The sequence below is a fragment of the Nilaparvata lugens genome, chromosome 13, assembly GCF_014356525.2.
Source record: "Nilaparvata lugens isolate BPH chromosome 13, ASM1435652v1, whole genome shotgun sequence".
Lineage (NCBI taxonomy): Eukaryota > Metazoa > Arthropoda > Insecta > Hemiptera > Delphacidae > Nilaparvata > Nilaparvata lugens.
The window spans coordinates 18,788,309-18,807,769 of NC_052516.1; the positions used below are offsets into that span (position 1 = coordinate 18,788,309).

Sequence of the window (19,461 nt, forward strand, 5' to 3'; positions counted from 1 at the left end):
TTTGATAAATCTGTATACACAGTGTCAACACGAGTACCTGCATCAAGACAAGCTGATACCTCACTCCGAAATGCAATAAATTAGTCACTGTAGACCTGCCTGGCAAAAATCCATGCTGGCAATCAGCAATCCACGGTTCTATATGATTGAATATTTTTTTATAAATACATTTTTCGAAAATCTTTGCAAAACAATTAATAATGGATATGGACGGTAGTTTTCAACAGATTGTCTGCTCCCAGCTTTAAAAATGGGAATTACTTTGGCTTGCTTCCACATATCAGGAAACGTGGATGTTTTCAGTGCTAGATTGAAAATGAACTCAAGCGGTTCAATAAACAAATCGGAGCAGCCCCTGATGACATACGGTGGAACCAAGTCTGGACCAACAGATCCATTACCTTTCAAGCTCCGTATAGAATTAACTATATCAGCCCTTGAGACAGAATTCAAGTGGAAGGGGAGTGACCAATTGTGTCATCAAAAACTCCAGCATGATTGTCGCTTCTGTTGAAAACAGATGAGAAATAATCTGCAAACGCCTCTGGAATCTCAGTACCTGCGACAAAAGTATTATTCCATCTCATAAAATTCTCTGACCGCTTACCCTTTCGATTATTATTATATAAGACCAGAAATTCCTCATGTCACCACCAATACTTGTCTGAACTGAATTCATATAAGCCTGATAAGCTTGAGAAATTTTAAGTTTCAAAGCAGATCTCAATCTTCTAAATTCCTCGTCGTGATAAGCAGAGACTCTCCTCTTTCGGGCACATTTCTCCTTTCGTTTGATGTCTTGAATTATATCCCTAGTATACCACCGAGGGTACCTGCCAATCCGATCACCAGCGGCTCTTCTAGGAACACACAGGTCAAAACATGAGTAAACTATGTTATAGAAAACTTCAGTTGCCTCATTGACTTCTGAACATGAATAGACAGCGGTCCAATCAGCGTCTCTCAGAGATTCATACAAGCGAAGAAAATCAGCTCTCTTGAAAACATATTGAAGTTTGTCATTTGATTCATCTCCGTGATCTGCCCTCATGTGAAGCAATGGAAAAGAAATGGAAAGCGTAGGATGATGGTTATCCTCGGGAACCAAACAGTCATCGCATCTTGAAACATTAACATGGAACGAGCTAAGAACCAAATCCAAAGTCCGATTATTACAATTGACAATTCCATTATAAGACTCTAAGCCCATCACCCCCATGAAAAGTCCCAATGCAGCTGCCAGACGAGACCCTCTACTGAAGTCAAAGTTAGAGCCACCTATTTCGGGAATATTCCAGTCACCAATGACTATTACATTGCTATTTGAAATTTCATTGAATGATTCGATCGATTCAAAATATCTAAGATAAGTCTCATAGGGAGTCGATGGTTTAAAATAAACAGCATTGATGTAGTACGGATCTTTATTATTTAATAAAATCTTAATCCAGATAGATTCAAAAACCGGTGATGAAAATTCTGATAATAATACGCCTTAAGAGAACTGCGAACAGCAACAAGTACTCCACCACCCCTCAACCCCTGATCACCAGACCTATCCCTGCGGAAGACAGTGTACCGCTCATCGAACAATTCCTCATTATGAATTCCATCGTACAACCATGTTTCAGTGAGAACAATTGCATCAGCATCACACTCTAAAACCTTCCGGAAAAAGCTTGGAACTTGGAACGCAGACCTCTAACGTTTTGGTATAAGATATTGAAATCCAGTATTATGAGGAAAAAGAAAAAAAAACTGAACAAAATGAAATAAAATAAAAAAGAAATATATATATGGGAGAAGAATGAAATATGATAGGTGATTACAGTGAAATTTTAAACTGAGGATGATAAAAATTATGTGATGAAGTATTAAGTATTATCTATATTAGTATACATAAGTATTATCTTATTAAGTATTAAGTATATTGAGCCGTTCTCGGACTTTTCACCCACTCTGTATAATGTATTCTAGGTACATTGGTTTTATCGAAGTATATGTGATGTGTGAGTGGATTTAGCATAGTGCCAGGTTAATTGAGACACGCTCCAATGAACGGCATTTATTGGATGAGCAGCTGCGCCCCAATCCACGTTTGATGTCAGCTAGATTCACTTCACACTGTCACTTTTTGATGAATGTGGAGCAATTTGATGTTATCCATGGGACATGCTACTGGGAGTTGAAGGAGAAGAAGAAGGAGGAAAAGAAGAGGAATGAGAAGAAGGAGGAGGAGCACTACCTCCGTGAACCTCCTCTGTTTACGGAGGTAGTGGGAGGAGAGGAGGAGGAAGGATGGGGAGGGGAAGGAGGAGGAAGAGGATGAGAAGTAGAAGAAGACATAGAGTAGTTGAAGAAGAAGAAGATGAAGAAGAAAAAGAAGAAGAAGGAGAAGGAGGAGGAGGAAGAGAAGAGGATTGAGAAGAAGGAGAAGAGGATGAAGGAGGGGGTGGAGGAGGAGGAGGATAAGGAGTAGAAGAAGATGTAGAAGAAGTAATAGAGGAGTTTGAAGGAGGAGGAAGAGGAGAGAGGTTATGAGAAAGATAAAGGAGTGAAAGGGAGGAAAAGAAAGAGGTGATGAAGAGGTGGTAAAGGTCGAAGAAAGGGAGGAGGAAGAGGAGCTGGAAGTGAAGGAGGAGGAGGAAGAGAAGGAAAAGAAGGAGGAGGAAGATCATGGGGGAGTAGGATGAAAGAGTAGGAGGAGGTGGAGTATAAGGAGGAGGAGGATAAGGAGAAAGAAAAGGAGGAGGAGGAGGAGGAGGAGGAGGAGAAGAAGTAGTGGAGTTGAAGGAGAAGGGTGAGGAGGGAAAGAAGAAGAAGAAGAAGGAGGAAAATAAGAAGAAGTAGAAGAAGAAGTAAAGGAGTTGAAGGAGGAGGATCTGGAGGGAGAAAAAGAGGATGATGATGAGAAGAAATAAGATGAGGAGGAAAGTTATAAGGTGGAAGTGGGAGAGAAGGAGGAAGTGATGAAGAATGAGAAGAAAGAAGAAGAGAAGAAGGAGGTGGATGAGGAGGAGGAGGAGGTGGATAAGGGGAAGGATAAGAAGCAGGAGGAGGAAGAAGAGGGTGAAGAGGAGTGAATTCTCGTTCAATCCACGTTTGATGACAGCGAGTTTTACTTTGAACTGTCAGCAATACATGAATGGGATGTATTGTTGTTAGACTCATAACAGGCTCTGACAGTTTGAGACGAATTTAGTGAGTGAAAAGCGAATGTGATGTTGTCAGCGTTGTTTGAATGGGAAGCGTTAAAGTGTTAGATGCGAGGAATGCTGACAGTTTTAAGTGAATCTGAGTTTAGTGTTGAGGTAGCTGAGTTATAAAGGGTGTAAGAGAAATGAAGCTACACATCAAAGCACAGATCGCTTCTCTATTAAACGACCATCGCTTCTGTTCTAAGCGAAATTGTTTTGGTGCGGTGAGAAGGAGGAGGAAAAGGTGGTGAAGAAGAATGATGTGAAGAAGAGAGAGGTTATGAGATAAATAAAGGAGGGAAGGGGAGGAAAAGAAAAGAGGTGAAGAAGAGGTGGTGGAGGTGCAGGTTGGGAAGGAGAAAGAGGAGGAGGCGGAGGAAGAGGAGAAAAAGGAAGATAATGGGAGAAGAAGAGAGAGGTTATAAGAAAGATTGAAGAGGAAAAGGGAGGCAAAGAATGAGATGATGATGAGGTGGATGAGGTGCTGGTGGAGAAGGAGAAAGAGGAGGAGAAGGAGGAAGATCGTGGGGGAGGAGGTTGTAAAAAAGAAAAAGCTTAAGCACAGAGGAAAGAAACTATGTATGCTTATTCCCTGGCTTAAGTAAAAAGTAGAGGAGTGGAGGGGAAATAAAGAAAGAGGTGATGAAGAGATGGTGAAGATGGATATAGAAGGAAAGAAGTAAGAGAGAAGTAGGAGTTGAAGGCGAAGGAGAAGGAAGATTGATTTGATTTTCTGAAGAGGAGGAAGACGAGGATGAGGCGAAGGAGGAGGAGGAGGAGGAGGAGTAGCAGGAGGAGAAAGAGGAGGAAGTAGCAGCATGGAGGATGAATATATGCTATACTCTTTGGTTACAATATTCATACTTAGTAGATACAGAATAAAATCATCATATTAATTACTTAGAGTAATTTCGATAATGAAGATCATATTAGAGTAATTGTTGAGCTATTCAGAGAAAGAGTTCAAAGGGAGGACAGATCAGAGACGTTAACAAACAAAAATTCAGGAAATTTTGACAAAAGAAGCAAGATATGTATACAAGACAAAAAGAATAAATGTTATGGAAGATAGAATGATATAAAAAGAGGAATAGGTGAAATTCAAAGAATGAGAAAATGAGACACTTATGATGAGAGAATCGAGGGAGTAGTTGAGGAGACAGAAAATGCCATCAGGCTGGCAGGAACTTGAGAAAAATTATAATATATGAAAATACTTACTTACTTATTCATCATTCACAATCAACTTGATGACAAAGAAGCAGACTACAGTCCAAAACTTCTTTTTATCCCAATTTCATAAAATAAATTGTCCAAATAAAGGTTATGTGCGACTTTCCAATTCTTCACCAATTTCCACATTGAAACAAAACACCACATTCATCCCAAATTTTGAATTTAAGAGCTTAATATGGAAGTCAAAAAACACACCAAACAAATATTACACTCATATCCTTGGAAGTCAATTCATGGAAAAAATTTAGTACAGTACCAGAATAGTTATTTGTGCAACTAGTGCGCAAAGTGACCGAAAGAAACGTTTGCGCCCGAGCCGGAATGACGAGGGAGGAATGGTTTCTTGAGTGCAGCAGAGGAACTTTGCGCACGTATTTCACATTTAATTTTTCCTACAGTTACCATTGAATATGAAAAGTGAGTAAAATGATTTGTAATTGTCAATGAAATGAATGAATAAATGAATGAATGAATAAAAATTCCCTGAAATGCATCAAATGTTTTTCTGTGTAATTTTATTATTAATGAATAAAATAGAATAATGTAGTAGTAAATGAATGGCGGGGCGGCTGTCACTGATGTGGTGGCTGTCCTCGAACTCGGTGTCCTTAATATTATTATAAAGTGCACCAGTCACAGTTACCAACTTAATTTTGATTTTGCTGCACTGGTGCTCCATATAACCTACTAACTATTTTGCGTTGCAAATCTGGAGTGCAGAAAAAATTTTTCCCGCACTAGAGCGGAAAAGTGATTCTTTGCGTTCTGTAATCAGTGCAGCAATGGCCACTTTTCAACGTAACTGTAGGAAAAAAAATTCTAGCAATCCGTTGTCATGGTTTAAATCAAATTTTCAAATACAGAGATAGGAAGACGAAGAAGAGAATTGGAGATGGAAGAAGAGAATGATCTCAGAATAAGGTGATAGAGAGAATCGAGTGAAATCGAGTTAGTATAGTGAGAATGTGAGAAACCAGATGCCAGAGAACTAACTGAAGGCTGGATGGAGCTGGAATTACTGTTATTATCAGAACCGTTTGATACTCACTACACAGTAGTCACATCAAAGAGCCGACTTGTATTAAAGGGATGCCTCAACTTGGATCAGTTGCACTGCAAGGATAGGGCTCATGTTAAATTGGGTTAAAGGTAGATTCACTAGAAACTGTCAGCTTTGCTTATAACCAAAACTTCAATGTTCCCCATTCAATCAATACTGACAGTTAAAGTGAAAATTACATTTACAGATTCACTACATACTGTCAGAATTCCTAATAAATAACTTCAATGCTCCACATTCAACCAGAGCTGACAGTTAAAGTGAAAATTACATTTTCCTACAGTTACGTTGAAAAGTGGCCATTGCTGCACTGGTTACAGAACGCAAAGAATCACTTTTCCGCTCTAGTGCGGGAAAAATTTTTCTGCACTCCAGATTTGCAACATGACAACGCAAAATACTTAGTAGGTTATATGGAGCAACAGTGCAGCAAAATCAAAATGAAGTTGGTAACAGTGACTGCTGTGGCTGCTATAGTGAGCAGAGGTGCAACGAAGCACAACGCGCTAATTATTACTATTATATATTATAACCAAGGACAACATTTTTATTCAATTTGACAATAAATATTAAGGCTTTTATCAATAATAAAATTACACAGAAAAACATTTGATGCATTTCAGGCAATTTTACCCATAATTACCCACTTTTCATATTCAATGGTAACTGTAGGAAAAACTTAATGTGAAATACGTGCGCAAAGTACCTCTGCTGCACTCAAGAAACCATTCCGCCCTCGCCTACGGCTCGGGCGTAAACGTTTCTTTCGGTGCAGCAAACTGTCACTTTGCGCACTAGTTGCACAAATAACTATTACAGATTCACTACATACTGTCAGAATTCCTAATAAATAACTTCAATGCTTCACATTCAACCAGAGCTGACAGTTTAAAGTGAATATTACATTCTCAGATTCACTTCAAGCTGTCAGAATTCCTAATAAAGAGCATCAATCCTTCCCTTTTAACCAAAGCTGTCAGTTTAAAGTGGATCTATCACTTAGAAATTCATGTCAAATTGACAGCATTCCTGATAAATAGCATCAATGCTACCCATTTAACCAATGCTGACAGTGTGAAGTGATATCTGTACAGGAATGTGTGATCAGTGTACTAAGATGTACAGTTTCACAGACGTCGATCGAATATATTTGAGCAGTGATCAACCGCTAGGAATTTGTAGACTGATGTGCGTTTAAGCTCGGTTGACTTTGGTGTCTGGGTACTGTAAACTTGGAGGACTTGTAAATAATTAATGTGCGTTGTATAGTGGAACTCGAAATGTGTGGGAGCTGTGAAAGGATGTGTGTTTACAGGCATCGTCAGTTAGGATGTGCTGATTTGAGGGAACTGGTAATGTTGCATAACAAGGTTCATGAAGCGAGTGAACGTGAAAGAAACTTACAATGAAAATTACGAAATTATTCTATCCCTCGAAAGGCAAACGCAAATAATAAGAGCTAAAAATAATAAAGAGCTAAATAACGCAAATAATAAGAGCAAATAATTAAGAGCTACAGACGGATGTATGCAGAGAGACTAAGGAAAAATCCCTCCCCAGGTGTTTAAATGTTGCAGAAAACGTCCGCCAGTCAACATTTATATCTGGTCACGTCTGCAGACGTTTGGTTTTTTCTTCACCTATCTGCATACGTTTGTCTGCCGCTGTGTGCGTTCGCTTTAAGTAGGATAACCTGGCCTAAAATGAATGCCTACTAGGTTCAGTAAACTTGAAAGAAATTCACAATAAAATGTATGGAATGATTTCATGGCTTCAATGATTCTATGATTTCAAGTGTCGTTTGCACAGTGACAGTTTAGAATAAGTCTTGTCCGTTACAAATGTGATTCATTTTTAGTTTTAGCTATCAGCTGATTAGTTTGAGCTTTGACTGTGTAAACGAGCTCGCCGCAAAGTAGACCCACGCTAATCTACGAAAAGCAACCCACGCCGTGGGATGTTTTGTAAACCATTGCTAAGCTTCTCCAGACATCAGTGTAATACATGCAATGAACAGCTGATACATTACAGCTGATTGATCATGAAAAACTCTGTAGCAATTGTAAGCACGATATATTTGCCTTCACCAAATATGTAAGGGTGGGAAAATGAAAAAAAAAACACAAGAAAAGATCGTACAGGTTTTTGATATTTAAAACAAAACAATAAATTATTTATTACAAAATTAGAAATTACGAAATAATAATAATCAGATGAATATTTCAGGGGCTACTCGCTTTGCTGCTAATGAGGATTCAATGTTTGTGGTTATGAAAAATTTAAGAACAATGACTCAGTAGTCACCTACCTTTTTGAAGTAGCTTCCCACTTTGGCATCCACTGGTATTTCGCGGCGTTAATTATTAATTAAAAATCAAAATAACTGATCTAATTAAGTGGGTTCAGATCCCGTCCTATTCAATAATACAATTCTCTTTAAACTGCCCGAACTGCGACAGGAAAACTGTATTATAAAACAAGAGCAAAATCTATCCCCTTCACCAGAACAGCCGGACGTTACTCACAGTCCTCTCGAACGAGCTCACACACCCTGACACACACCAAAAGTAAAATGTTTTGGGTATTAAATATAAACTCAGTCAATGCCAAACATGAAAGCCATCTCAAGTACATATTTTTATCCGTCGCACAAGCGGCACGTTTGCTATTAAAAACAAAAGAGAAGCTACGTTAATTTTGACAACAAATGAAATAAACAATCTTTCTGTCGATGACAAAAATTGTTCAAGGACAAAACCACTGACTGTTCATTAAACGTTTACAATTTAAAACTCTAAAATCCTGATCAATATGAGATAAATATATGATTCATATATATGTCCCATATGACCAGGTGACACAATGGTTTACAAAACACGGCGTTGGTTGCTTTTCGTGGATTAACGTGGGTCTACTTTGGGGCGGGCCAAAAAGTGCGAACAGAACGAGTGGGTCGCGTTGTAGATTTTAGTTTCAATAATTAATGCCACTATTCAGCTGGCAATGATAAAACCATTTGGATGTCATCGTGGTGAACGGAAATCGAATCCCAACCGTACAGACCACTCCCATGCTTTACAATGTGTCTGGGTTTACAATGAAATGCTTTTACAATGTGTACAATGCTTTACAGTGTGTAAATGAGGGTTGATCGCGAGCGCGACATTCACTGGAAGCTACATATCGACCAAACCGTTTTGTTCGTACCCATACAGTTTGAAGTGCTGATCTCACTATAGAACTTGGACATTTTTGAGTGTAATTTTCGACAATGTCTGTCCTTTTTCCGCAGATAAACAGCAAGAACTCGACCTGCCCAGTTTGCGAACGGATGAAGGTCTTCCTGAAGGTCTGCCCGGCCGGACCGGCGCCGTCAAGAAGAAAGAGAGGGTGGGCAGGCCTACTCCCATGTCCACATATCGGGGGTCAAGCGGCCTCTCACCCACACCAACAGCTTCACCGGAGAAAAACTGCCCAAGTACGGAGTCGAAACTCTACATGAGGATGAACTTGGCAAGGTAAGTCATCAACCCACATTCATTTAATCAGTCAATAACTCATTCAACCGATGCAACACAACATACCAAAGTCCGTAATATATTCAGGACCAAGCCACATATGAGCCTTAGTACCGTATGTTGTATTGCATGTATTTTTCGGCTAAAGTAGGTTAATGACTCATTGATAGAATGTTCACCGGTGTCTCACTGGTGGCGTCTAAGTGTCAAGCCACATGAAGCGTTTCAGGAATTCAGGAGTTCTTGCATTGACGACGGATGAGTCGGCAGGGCAGGAAGATCTCCGATTGGCTGAGAATCAACTGATTGGGTTGGCGTTCGAGAATCAGCTGATAATCTACCAATCAGAAATCTTTCTGCCCTGCTAACTCGTCCGTCGCCAGTGCAAAAACGTCTAATGCCTAGTTCACACTTGGCCCAGTCGCTGGCCCAGTAAGCTGACCCTGTCTGGCCTTGTCTGCAATTTGGCCAGTGCTAGATGATCTCCAGCGTTGGCAAGCAACCCATCCACACATTGATGCTGGCCGACGTTGGCCTTCATTGGGCCAAGATGCGGCATAAGAAAACCACTTCATGCTTCCTTGTCCAAAGACAACACCAGTGACACACCGGTGAACATTCTCAAATTCAAATTTATTTCTCAAAACATACACAATTAGATGTTATATAATATTATAACATCTAAAAATAATGCAAGAAGAATACTATCAAATATATAAAAATACTCCCAAAACTGCAGTATATCTTTCATGTCCATCTATGTTTAAGGAGTAGCCTACCTCTGCATAGACCTTCTATCAATCAATGATTCAAAATTACTCATTCCAGCCGAAAAACGCATGCCACGTAAGAGGTTAAAAGGCCCATTACAATTGAGACACCACCAGTGGTGTCTGTGCTAACCATGATTGGACCATAACATGGTGTCCCATGGACACCAGTGGGACACGACCGTTGTCCCACCTATGTCAGAGTGATAGCTTAAATGTTTAGCTTATATATATTTTTGGACAAAAATTGAACTTGAACGTTTTACAGTAGAAACATAACCTATTTTTTGAACATTTTATTAATTTATCAAAATTTGGGAATGGAATAGATTTGGGCCAAGCCTGTTGTTCCTTCCTAATCATATTTTTATGATTTGTGATTCTGTCCACGAATAAATAAATAAATATACCAAGATCTGGTATCAGGGCTGATGTCAATAGTGTAATGAATGCAAGAGAAATACGCATAGATACTTGGTTGAATTCAATGCTCCACGTGCTATGTTGAATTCTGTGTTAGATTCGATGAAGCCTCGATGGAAAAGCATTAAAAGAGCAATTTATTATGATAATGATGTAATTATGTATAAGTGATATTATTCATATTGTGATTTATTATACACATACTGATATGCATATGATTGTATTTGTACTTTATATAACAATGATTATGTAATAATATTAATCCACAATATTTGTATAATGTTCTTCAGTATCGAAATTAAAAATCGATTATTTCACGTTTCAGTTGATAACGGAAATCGACCGGTGGGGCATCGACATATTCAGGATAGCAGAGCTAACCAGCAATCGCCCTCTAACATGTGTAGCGTATATAGCTTTCCAGGTGAGACCTTTTCAATGCAGTATTTAATATTTCAATATCAATCAAATTTGTTAACATTTCCTTTTGATTAAATGAGCATGTTATGCAGCATTGCATAGAACATATCTGATGTGTAGTACTAGTTACCTATAACCTACTAGGTAAATAGCAAACTTGATTTCATCGAGAAATTTTAAGGGAGTATGGTTTTACAAGATGTTCAATTATTATGCAAAAACTTGAAAAATGTCAATATATAATGTTTCTGTAATAATACAAAACTTCCATCTAGCTGTTAACCCTGTTGTCAATGTCTGCAGTAGCAGACGTCTTCGGGGTGATTTTGCAGCATTTATTTGGGATTCTCGTTAAATAATAATTATATATTAATTAGCATTTGAATAAATGCATACTCTATTTAATTCCATCTGTAAACTGGTTGGCCGCTATGGCTTCGTATAAAATGAGCGCTGCTATCCAGAGATTGTCAGTTTGGTGTAAGGGTAAGCATTCCTTACTAGCAATTGGGAGGTACCGGGTTCGATTCCCGGGCTGGCAAATAATTTTTGGATAGTAGTTCTCATCGAATTTCCATCTAGCTGTTAACCCTGTTGTCAATGTCTGCAGTAGCAGAGGTCTTCGGGGTGATTTGCAGCATTTATTTGGGATTTTCGTTAAATAATAATTATTTAATTAGCTCTTTTTCAATTCACTTTCAAGTTTTTTAAATCCTCAAATTTTAATGTACTCAGGGCAAAGCATTATTATTATTATTATTATTATTATTATTATTATAATTTTATGGCCTTCATTGGACCACTGTAGTCAGTATCTTCCACCTTTACTCCGTCCTCTCTCAGCCCAATATTTCTTCATTCGTTCAGAAATTAATTTCCTTTCCTCGTCCGAAATCACTCTTCCCATTCTGTGTCTGACTTTGATCTGCAGTCTGGTCTGTTTGTCCTTCAGGATTCTGATGTTGTCCGACTTGTTCTTCAAATCTTCGAATGTTATATTCAACTCTCTCATATCCTCCTTGAGTTCGTCAATCCATTTTATATTTGTTTTACTTTTCCACAACTTTTCAATAATTCTTCTGCTTAGTCTGTCCTCCGAAGCTCTAATCAGGTGACCGAAGAAAGATATTCGCTTTTTTTTTATTGTACTTGTGACAGGTTCAATTTCTTTGTAAACAGTTTCGTTGGAAGCTAATCTCCAGTGTCCATCTACTTGGTAGTTCTTGTTAATACAGGTTCTGATGATTCTTCTTTCGAGTTTTAGTAATTTGTCTATTGCGATGGTATTGGTAGTTTTAAAGATGGTTTCACTTGCGTAAGTTATTACCGGTTGAGTGACTGTCTTGTAATGCTTCAATTTTGTGGCTATTGATAGTGATTTCTTGTTGTAAGTGTTCTTTGTGGCATACTGTGCTCTTCTCAAGTTATTCAGTCTACTGTCCCACGTTCGATTCTCATTGAGATTGTAGGTTATGATTTCACCTAGATATTTGAAACTGTCTACAATCTCTATTGTTATTAAGCATTATTAAGACTGATACCCAAACTCCAAGCCCCTCTAGCTAGAAAAGAGTAGTTCGATGATGATTATCTCTAAGATGATTGAGTATCTTTGTTTCGTATAAATGTATTGCCGATCCTCTTGTCATATCGCTCTCATTTTTCTTAATCAATTATTAGTAATTTTGTAGTATTTTTCTATATTGCTTATTGATTGTTGTGTTTGTTTCAGAATCGTGAACTGCTGAAAGCGTTTATGATTCCGGCGAAGACGTTCATCTCGTTCATGATGACTCTGGAGGATCATTACGTCAAAGACAATCCGTTCCACAACAGCACGCATGCGGCTGACGTCACTCAGTCCACCAACGTCTTACTCAACTCTCCGGCCCTCGAAGTCAGTTGTATTCCAATAAACTGATAAATAATATGTATATTAACAAATAATACGTTGCATTCGTAAAGCAGGCTGCACATAGGGACAATAGTAGCTTCCAATAGCTACCGCGGGAACTCGGAATCAGAAATGTCCGGAACTCAAAAATGTAGATGACATTTCCAATTCCGCGTTCCTGTGGTAACTAGTGGAGGCTAATATCATAGAGAAAATAATAATCTATATTATATTTTGATCTCTGCCACTATAAATTATTCAATCTGATTCGATTTTGATTTTTTTTAAACTTCTTTACTGTCCCATAATTTTACATTGTATGGAAAATTTACAAAATAATTTTATTATCATTCAGAAACAATAAAGTCCAAAGGTATATTACCTGTTTGGTGAACTCTGGTACTATTGTCCTATATGCAGCGTGCTTTAGTTTTCCTATTATTTATTTTCAAACAGAGCTCTTGATTAATAATATTAGGAACTTATTATTATCAAACAGAGCTTGTAATAATATTAGGAAATTAGATTGTCCAATTATAGAAATTGATAGTACCCTTCCCGGCATGAGTGCTCGTAACTAGTGTTACTGTAAAAAAGTATAAAAGGGGTACAAGTATCTTTTTATGATAATTAAATATTAGGAACATTCAAGAGTCCTGAAGGAATGACTACATAAAATTTTTGAAAGAGTGATTGCGAGCTGCTGGAAATATCAGAGATGTCGTCAAGACATCAACATACTCACTTCAAGGATAATGGGAGTGACTAAAAATTATGAAAAATGCAAATGAACAAACCACTTCATTTAGTTTGAAGCCGTCGAAGTGAATTCTGTCAATCTCAAGCAAGCTAATTTCATTTGAAATCTATTCAACTAGTACAGAACACATAATATTTTACTCTCTCATTTGTCCTACAATAATTTTTCAGAGTTATAAACAGAGACAAGTAATTTAGGTATCGTTAAACGGAATCTTTACTCTATGGTTATAGATTAGAAGAAGTGAAAAGAATTTGAATTAGATATGTCAGAGATATCTGACCAACAGTTCAAGTTTGAAAAGTGGAAAAGAGATAGAAAAAATTATAAGTTGGATTTTTATGTGTTTACAGTCTGTGTTCACTCCATTGGAAATCACGGCAGCCTTGTTTGCAGCCACAGTCCACGATGTAGATCATCCTGGCCTCACCAACCAGTACCTTATCAACTCAAGTAAGTCATCAAATTCTCAAAATTCATCGAATTCACCTAATTATTTTTAATAATTCCTCTACTGAAGCTATCAGTACCATAATAGATATGTATGACATGCAAGATAAATATACTAACTGAAGTGCGAGATAAACTACTTTTAACATGAAGAGGAGAAACCCATTTCTCCCTCCACAGTTTGTAGCGTAGACACAGACGGACATCCTGCGCACAATTGGATGCGCCGCCGTGTCATTTTGCTTCATGTTCTTATAACGAAAACATCTCTGTAACATACACAAACCAATATACCTGCTGACCAGTACACTACTTGGAACATTGCCAGCAATAGATGGAGGGGAGTGTTGCCGCGTCGCGTTTCAAAGCTCTCTCACTCAGACACAAAAGAAGGAGAATGCTGCTAGGTAGTGGGAGTGATTAGTGGAGGATAGAGCATCGGACCTCTCTGTCTTCGAGAAAGAGCCGTGTTAAAAGTAATTTATCTTGCACTTTAGTACCATAGAGAAACAATAGCGTAAGTAGATATCCCATGGTATAGGGCGTTTATGTCGCAACTTTTACTTTCAACTCAAGCCCATGGTCCACGTAGTTCTTTCCCGTGAAGCTTTATGACGCTGGTAGTCTCATATTGTGCAGTTCATACACTCTAACCCGGTCCAAACAGTAAAAATCGACAATAATCGACAGTAATCGGCTTGAGTTAACAGTAAAAGTTGCGACATAAACGTCCTTGTATCATGGGATATCTACTAACGCTATTTTTCTCCAAGCTAGTACCATATCAACCCCAGTTAATCATTCAATACAATGCACTACACTAATAATTTACTACACATCTAAACTCACTTATCCAAAAAATAGCCTACAAATCTTGTCAACTCAGCACAGAGCACAAAATAATTATACAAAACTTGAAACAATTCAACACAATATTGAACAAAGTGTATAGAATATAATAATTGAAATACTATATCAATAATTAAAATAATCGAAAAATGAATTATTCGCCTCAACCATAGAGAAACAATAGCATAAGTAGATATCCCATGGTATAGGGCGTTTATGTCGCAACTTCTACTGTTATCTCAAGCCTATAGTCCACGTAGTTATTTCCCGTGAAGCTTTATGACGCTGGTAGTCTCATATTGTGCAGTTCATACACTCTTACCCGGTCCAAACAGTAGAAATCGACAATAATCGGCTTGAGATAACAGTAAAAGTTGCGACATGAACGTCCTTGTACCATGGGATAACTACTTTCGCTATTTTTCTCTAAGATAGTACCATATCAACCCAAGTTAATCATTCAATACATACACTACACTAATAATTTTTCACATCTCAACTTACTTATCCAAAAAATAGCCTACAAAGCTTGTCAACTCAGCACAGAGCACAACATAATCATACAAAACTTGGAACAATTCAACACAGTATTGAACAAAGTGTATAGAGTACAATAATTGAAATACTATATCAATAATTAAAATAATCGAAAATAGCTATTTATGTATTAAGATCATAATGCGCGACTTTATCGCTCATGCAAAACAGTTATCATGCGACACTAAGTGCAAGAGCGATAACGAAGCATTATGCACGAATTACATACAAAATTTTTTCTACAACTGCCCAAACCTGTTAAATTACTTATATCTGGCGGAGTTAATAATAATTCGTCTTCACTGATATCCATCATTGCTGCAGAGTGCAGAACCGGTCGAATTACCGACTTTTTAGGTTAAGATCTGACCTACTTTCGGCGAGCTGCTTATCATCAGCTGATTAGCGAGCGTAAAGAAACTCTTCTGCGCATGCGCGAATGATTAGTGAGTGTAAAGAAAATCTACTGCGCATGCGCAGATGGTTAGCTAGCAAAAAAGTAGATTCTCCTCAGAAATAAGCTATTTTACAAGGAGAATTGAGTATGTAAATTCTTTTTTTACGCGCTGTTGTAGAAAAATGAATTATTCGCCTCAACCCAACTACAGTAACTGTATAAGGTTACGTTATGCTCTTTACAGTAACTGTAAATCCACCATGCATAAACCACATGATGATTCATCACAAATAAATACAGGCTCAATAAAACGCAATTCGATAGGGTCTCAGGTAGTATAGATCCCAGTTCATCAGATGCTTATTTTGAAGCATTTGAAAATTTGACGAATCGAAGTTGTCTACCCGGGATGGTTCTTGATCAACTGAGATCTTCATAAAGTGGATTTCACCCCTCAGTTCAACCAGAAACATATTACTATTCACTCAACATAATAAAACGAACTTTATTCAACACGACTTGTGAGTTTTATCTTCGGTAACACAGTTTTTATTATGATTCAATTGTCAATGCATGATTTTTTCAATGATGTCCTGATTCAAATCCATAGTCTTTCCAAAATGTCAAGCAATCTCTTGCATCACTTGAATACTAAGTAACCAATTACACACCCAGCTAAACAATCATGCAAATTTTGCATGCAAAGTTGGCTCTTCAACCCCTCCAGGGACTCATGAAACTCTCATCAACATGATGGTGTCTTCTCTGACACACACACTCTCTCTCTGTCTCACTCTCTCTCTCTCTTTCTCATCTTTCTCTCCCCCTGTCACACTCTAACTCTCTTGTAACTCACATGATTCTACATCTAACTTCCATCTAATCTAAATCTCTCTCACGCTATCTTCCTCCATCACTTTCTTTCTCATTCTCTCTCTCTCTCCTCTCAAGAGTATCTTCATCATAAGTCACTAAGGGAGTTGATGTGTAAAGGGCAGCTAAAGAGGCGGCTGGAATAATATTCTAAACGGAACCCAACACTTCAGCTAAGCTGGCTTCAGCTAGCTACAGCTCAACTACTCAGCTAAGGCTTGTAGAGCTGAATGATCATCCATTCAGCTACTCACCAGAGTTCGTCAACTTTTAACTAGCTTCACTCGCTGTACTGAATCCAATTAATGCAATATTATACCGCAACTGAGAGAGTAAAGAGTGAGAGAGAAGAATGAGTCTGGAAATGAGAGTGAGTGACAGCGGGACCGCAGCTGAAGAGAGACAGAGAGAGTGTGTGTGAGAAAAAAATATTGTGTGAGAGAGATAGAGAGTATGTGTATGAGAGAGAGACAGAGAGAGTGTGTGAGAAAAATTATTGTGTGAGAGAGATAGAATGTATGTGTATGAGAGAGAGTGAGAGAGAATGTGTAACAGAGAGAGAGAGTGTGTGTGAGAGATAGAGATTATGGGTGAGAGAGATAGAGTGTATGTGTATGAGAGAGAGTGAGAGAGAATGTGTAACAGAGAGAGAGTGAGTGTGTGTGAGAGATAGAGATTATGGGTGAGAGAGAGAGAGAGAGAGAGAGAGAGAGTATGGGTGAGAGAGAGAGTGTGTGTGAGAGAGAGAGAGAGTATGGGTGAGAGAGAGAGTGTCTGACAGAGAGAGACGGAGAGATATTTGATATTTATTTAATTCGTCTTACATTAAAGAGTCAGTGTGTGAGAGACAGAGAGATGTGTAACAGAGAGAGAGTGAGTGAGTGTGTGTGTGAGAGAGAATGTGTAACAGAGAGAGAGTGAGTGTGTGTGAGAGATAGAGATTATGGGTGAGAGAGAGAGAGAGAGAGTATGGGTGAGAGAGAGAGTGTCTGACAGAGAGAGACGGAGAGATATTTGATATTTATTTAATTCGTCTTACATTAAAGAGTCAGTGTGTGAGAGACAGAGAGATGTGTAACAGAGAGAGAGTGAGTGAGTGTGTGTGTGAGAGAGAATGTGTAACAGAGAGAGAGAGAGAGGGTGTGTGTGTGAGACAGAGAGAATGTATAACAGAGTGAGTGAGAGTAAGAGTGTGAGTGTGTGAGAAACAGAGAGTGTGAGTGTGTGAGAGACAGAAAGGATGTGTAGCAGAGTGAGTGAGAGTGAGTGAGTGTGTGTGTGTGAGAGAGAATGTGTAACAGAGAGTGAGTGTGTGTGAGAGAGAGAGAGAATGTGTAACAGAGAGTGAGTTTGTGTAAGAGATAGAGAGTATGTGTGTGAGAGAGAGATAGAGAGTGTGTGAGAGAGAGAGAGAGAGGGTGAGTGTGTGAGAGAGAATGTGTAACAGAGAGAGAGAGAGTGAAGGAGTCAGTGAGTGAGAGCGATAATGTGTGGGTGATTGAGAGAGCAAAAGTTTAATGAAACTATGCCAATTACCTACTTGACACCAATGGCCATTTGGTTTTGCTTTTACTGTCTGAGAGAACATTCATTCATTAGTGGAAGCTCAATTCCAGCAAAAGTTTTAGAGCTTAATGTCATGTTCTAACGTCATGTATGGCACTTGGAGCATTGATCTCATTCATAAACTTTTATCGTTTTATGGAAAAACTTTTGAATGAGGGAAACGTTTTGAATGGATGTGTAACAAGTTAGACAAGTTCAACTGATGATGTCTTTGACTTGTGTGGTTTTGGATGAGGGAAATGTTTTGAATGAATGTCTAACAAGTTAAACTGATGATGTCATCATAAGTACAGAATGACTTGTGAGATGTGAATGAAACTAAAATGCCGGAAATTTAGTGGATCGAACCCATGACCAGTGCAGTGATAGCAGTCTGAAGCTGTGAAGCTTTGTTCGGGAATTTGTTTGCAATAAAATTACTGAACATAGCATTTTGAAAAAGCGTAATCTACTTCAGTGTTTGAGAATTTGAAAGTCAATCCAGTATTTGGAGAAGTCCCCAAAATTGAAGCAATGTACGATGAAAAGTTCCCAGAGAGTTTTGAGCTATCTTACACCCTTTTTCACCTCATCACTAAGCACTATTCTAAAATACTCTGAAAATGTTAGTTTTCCAATAATAAATATAAATAAATGAATGTTTATTTAAAAAAAAACTAAAACTACTACATCAATTACAGAAAATAGTAGATAGTTTACAATAATAATAATAATAATAATAATAATAATAATATCGAGTGACCTGGCTGGCTCAGGTCTAGTGTCAGAGTTTTCAGGTCGCAACTGATCAATTTCAGGGCCTCTGACATGACCTAACGACTACTTTTTAGGCAGCCGGGACCGACGGCTTAACGTGTCCATCCGAAACACGGGAGTGGCCCGAGATAAATATCTTGCCCGGGCCGGGATTTGAACCCGGGCCTCTGAATCACAAAGCCAGCATACAATAATTACATACATACATTGTGAATTTCCTCATTTTGAAGGTGTTCATTCCAGATATTAACAGTTTTGAACACTTTATCAAGGAGCTTACCTTTTCGAATTTATATTCATTCGAAAGCTTATGAAATGGAGAAGTTTTTGAGATATTGAAACTACTATAATCGAGAAAAACGGTTTGAAATTTGACTTTGAATTTGAAAAATAGCCTTTTTTCAAGCTTAAGCCCTAATAAAAAACTACAAAATATCTAGCAGCAAATAAAATTACATCAATCTTGTTTGAAATGTTTTTCTCTTTCCAACAATACCCTTGACATTGAAATTTGACCAGTAGTTTTCGAGTTATTGAGTATTTAATGACCGAATGTAGGCATATTCTGAAAATATCGAAAAATCGATATATCTCGAAAACTAAGGTCGATAGGAAATAAGTTTACTGAACATTTTTTGTCAGAAATGTTGTGAAGAATCTATGGTCAACGGCTGTTACAACCTTGATGGGACACTCTGTATATTATAGTTAGTAAATATTAGGTTATTATCACATATTATGATATTTAATATTTT

At 38.0% G+C, this 19,461-nt stretch overlaps 1 protein-coding gene across 1 annotated transcript in view; it reads left to right on the forward strand.

The window, feature by feature from the left end:
• Positions 1 to 19,461, forward strand: part of LOC111044032 (cAMP-specific 3',5'-cyclic phosphodiesterase) — a 435,954-nt gene that overhangs the window by 393,424 nt on the left and 23,069 nt on the right. Inside the window, 5 exon segments of the mRNA XM_039439964.1 lie at positions 8,786 to 8,905; positions 8,908 to 9,011; positions 10,530 to 10,628; positions 12,357 to 12,521; positions 13,632 to 13,731. Coding sequence (XP_039295898.1) covers positions 8,786 to 8,905; positions 8,908 to 9,011; positions 10,530 to 10,628; positions 12,357 to 12,521; positions 13,632 to 13,731 — 588 coding nt within the window.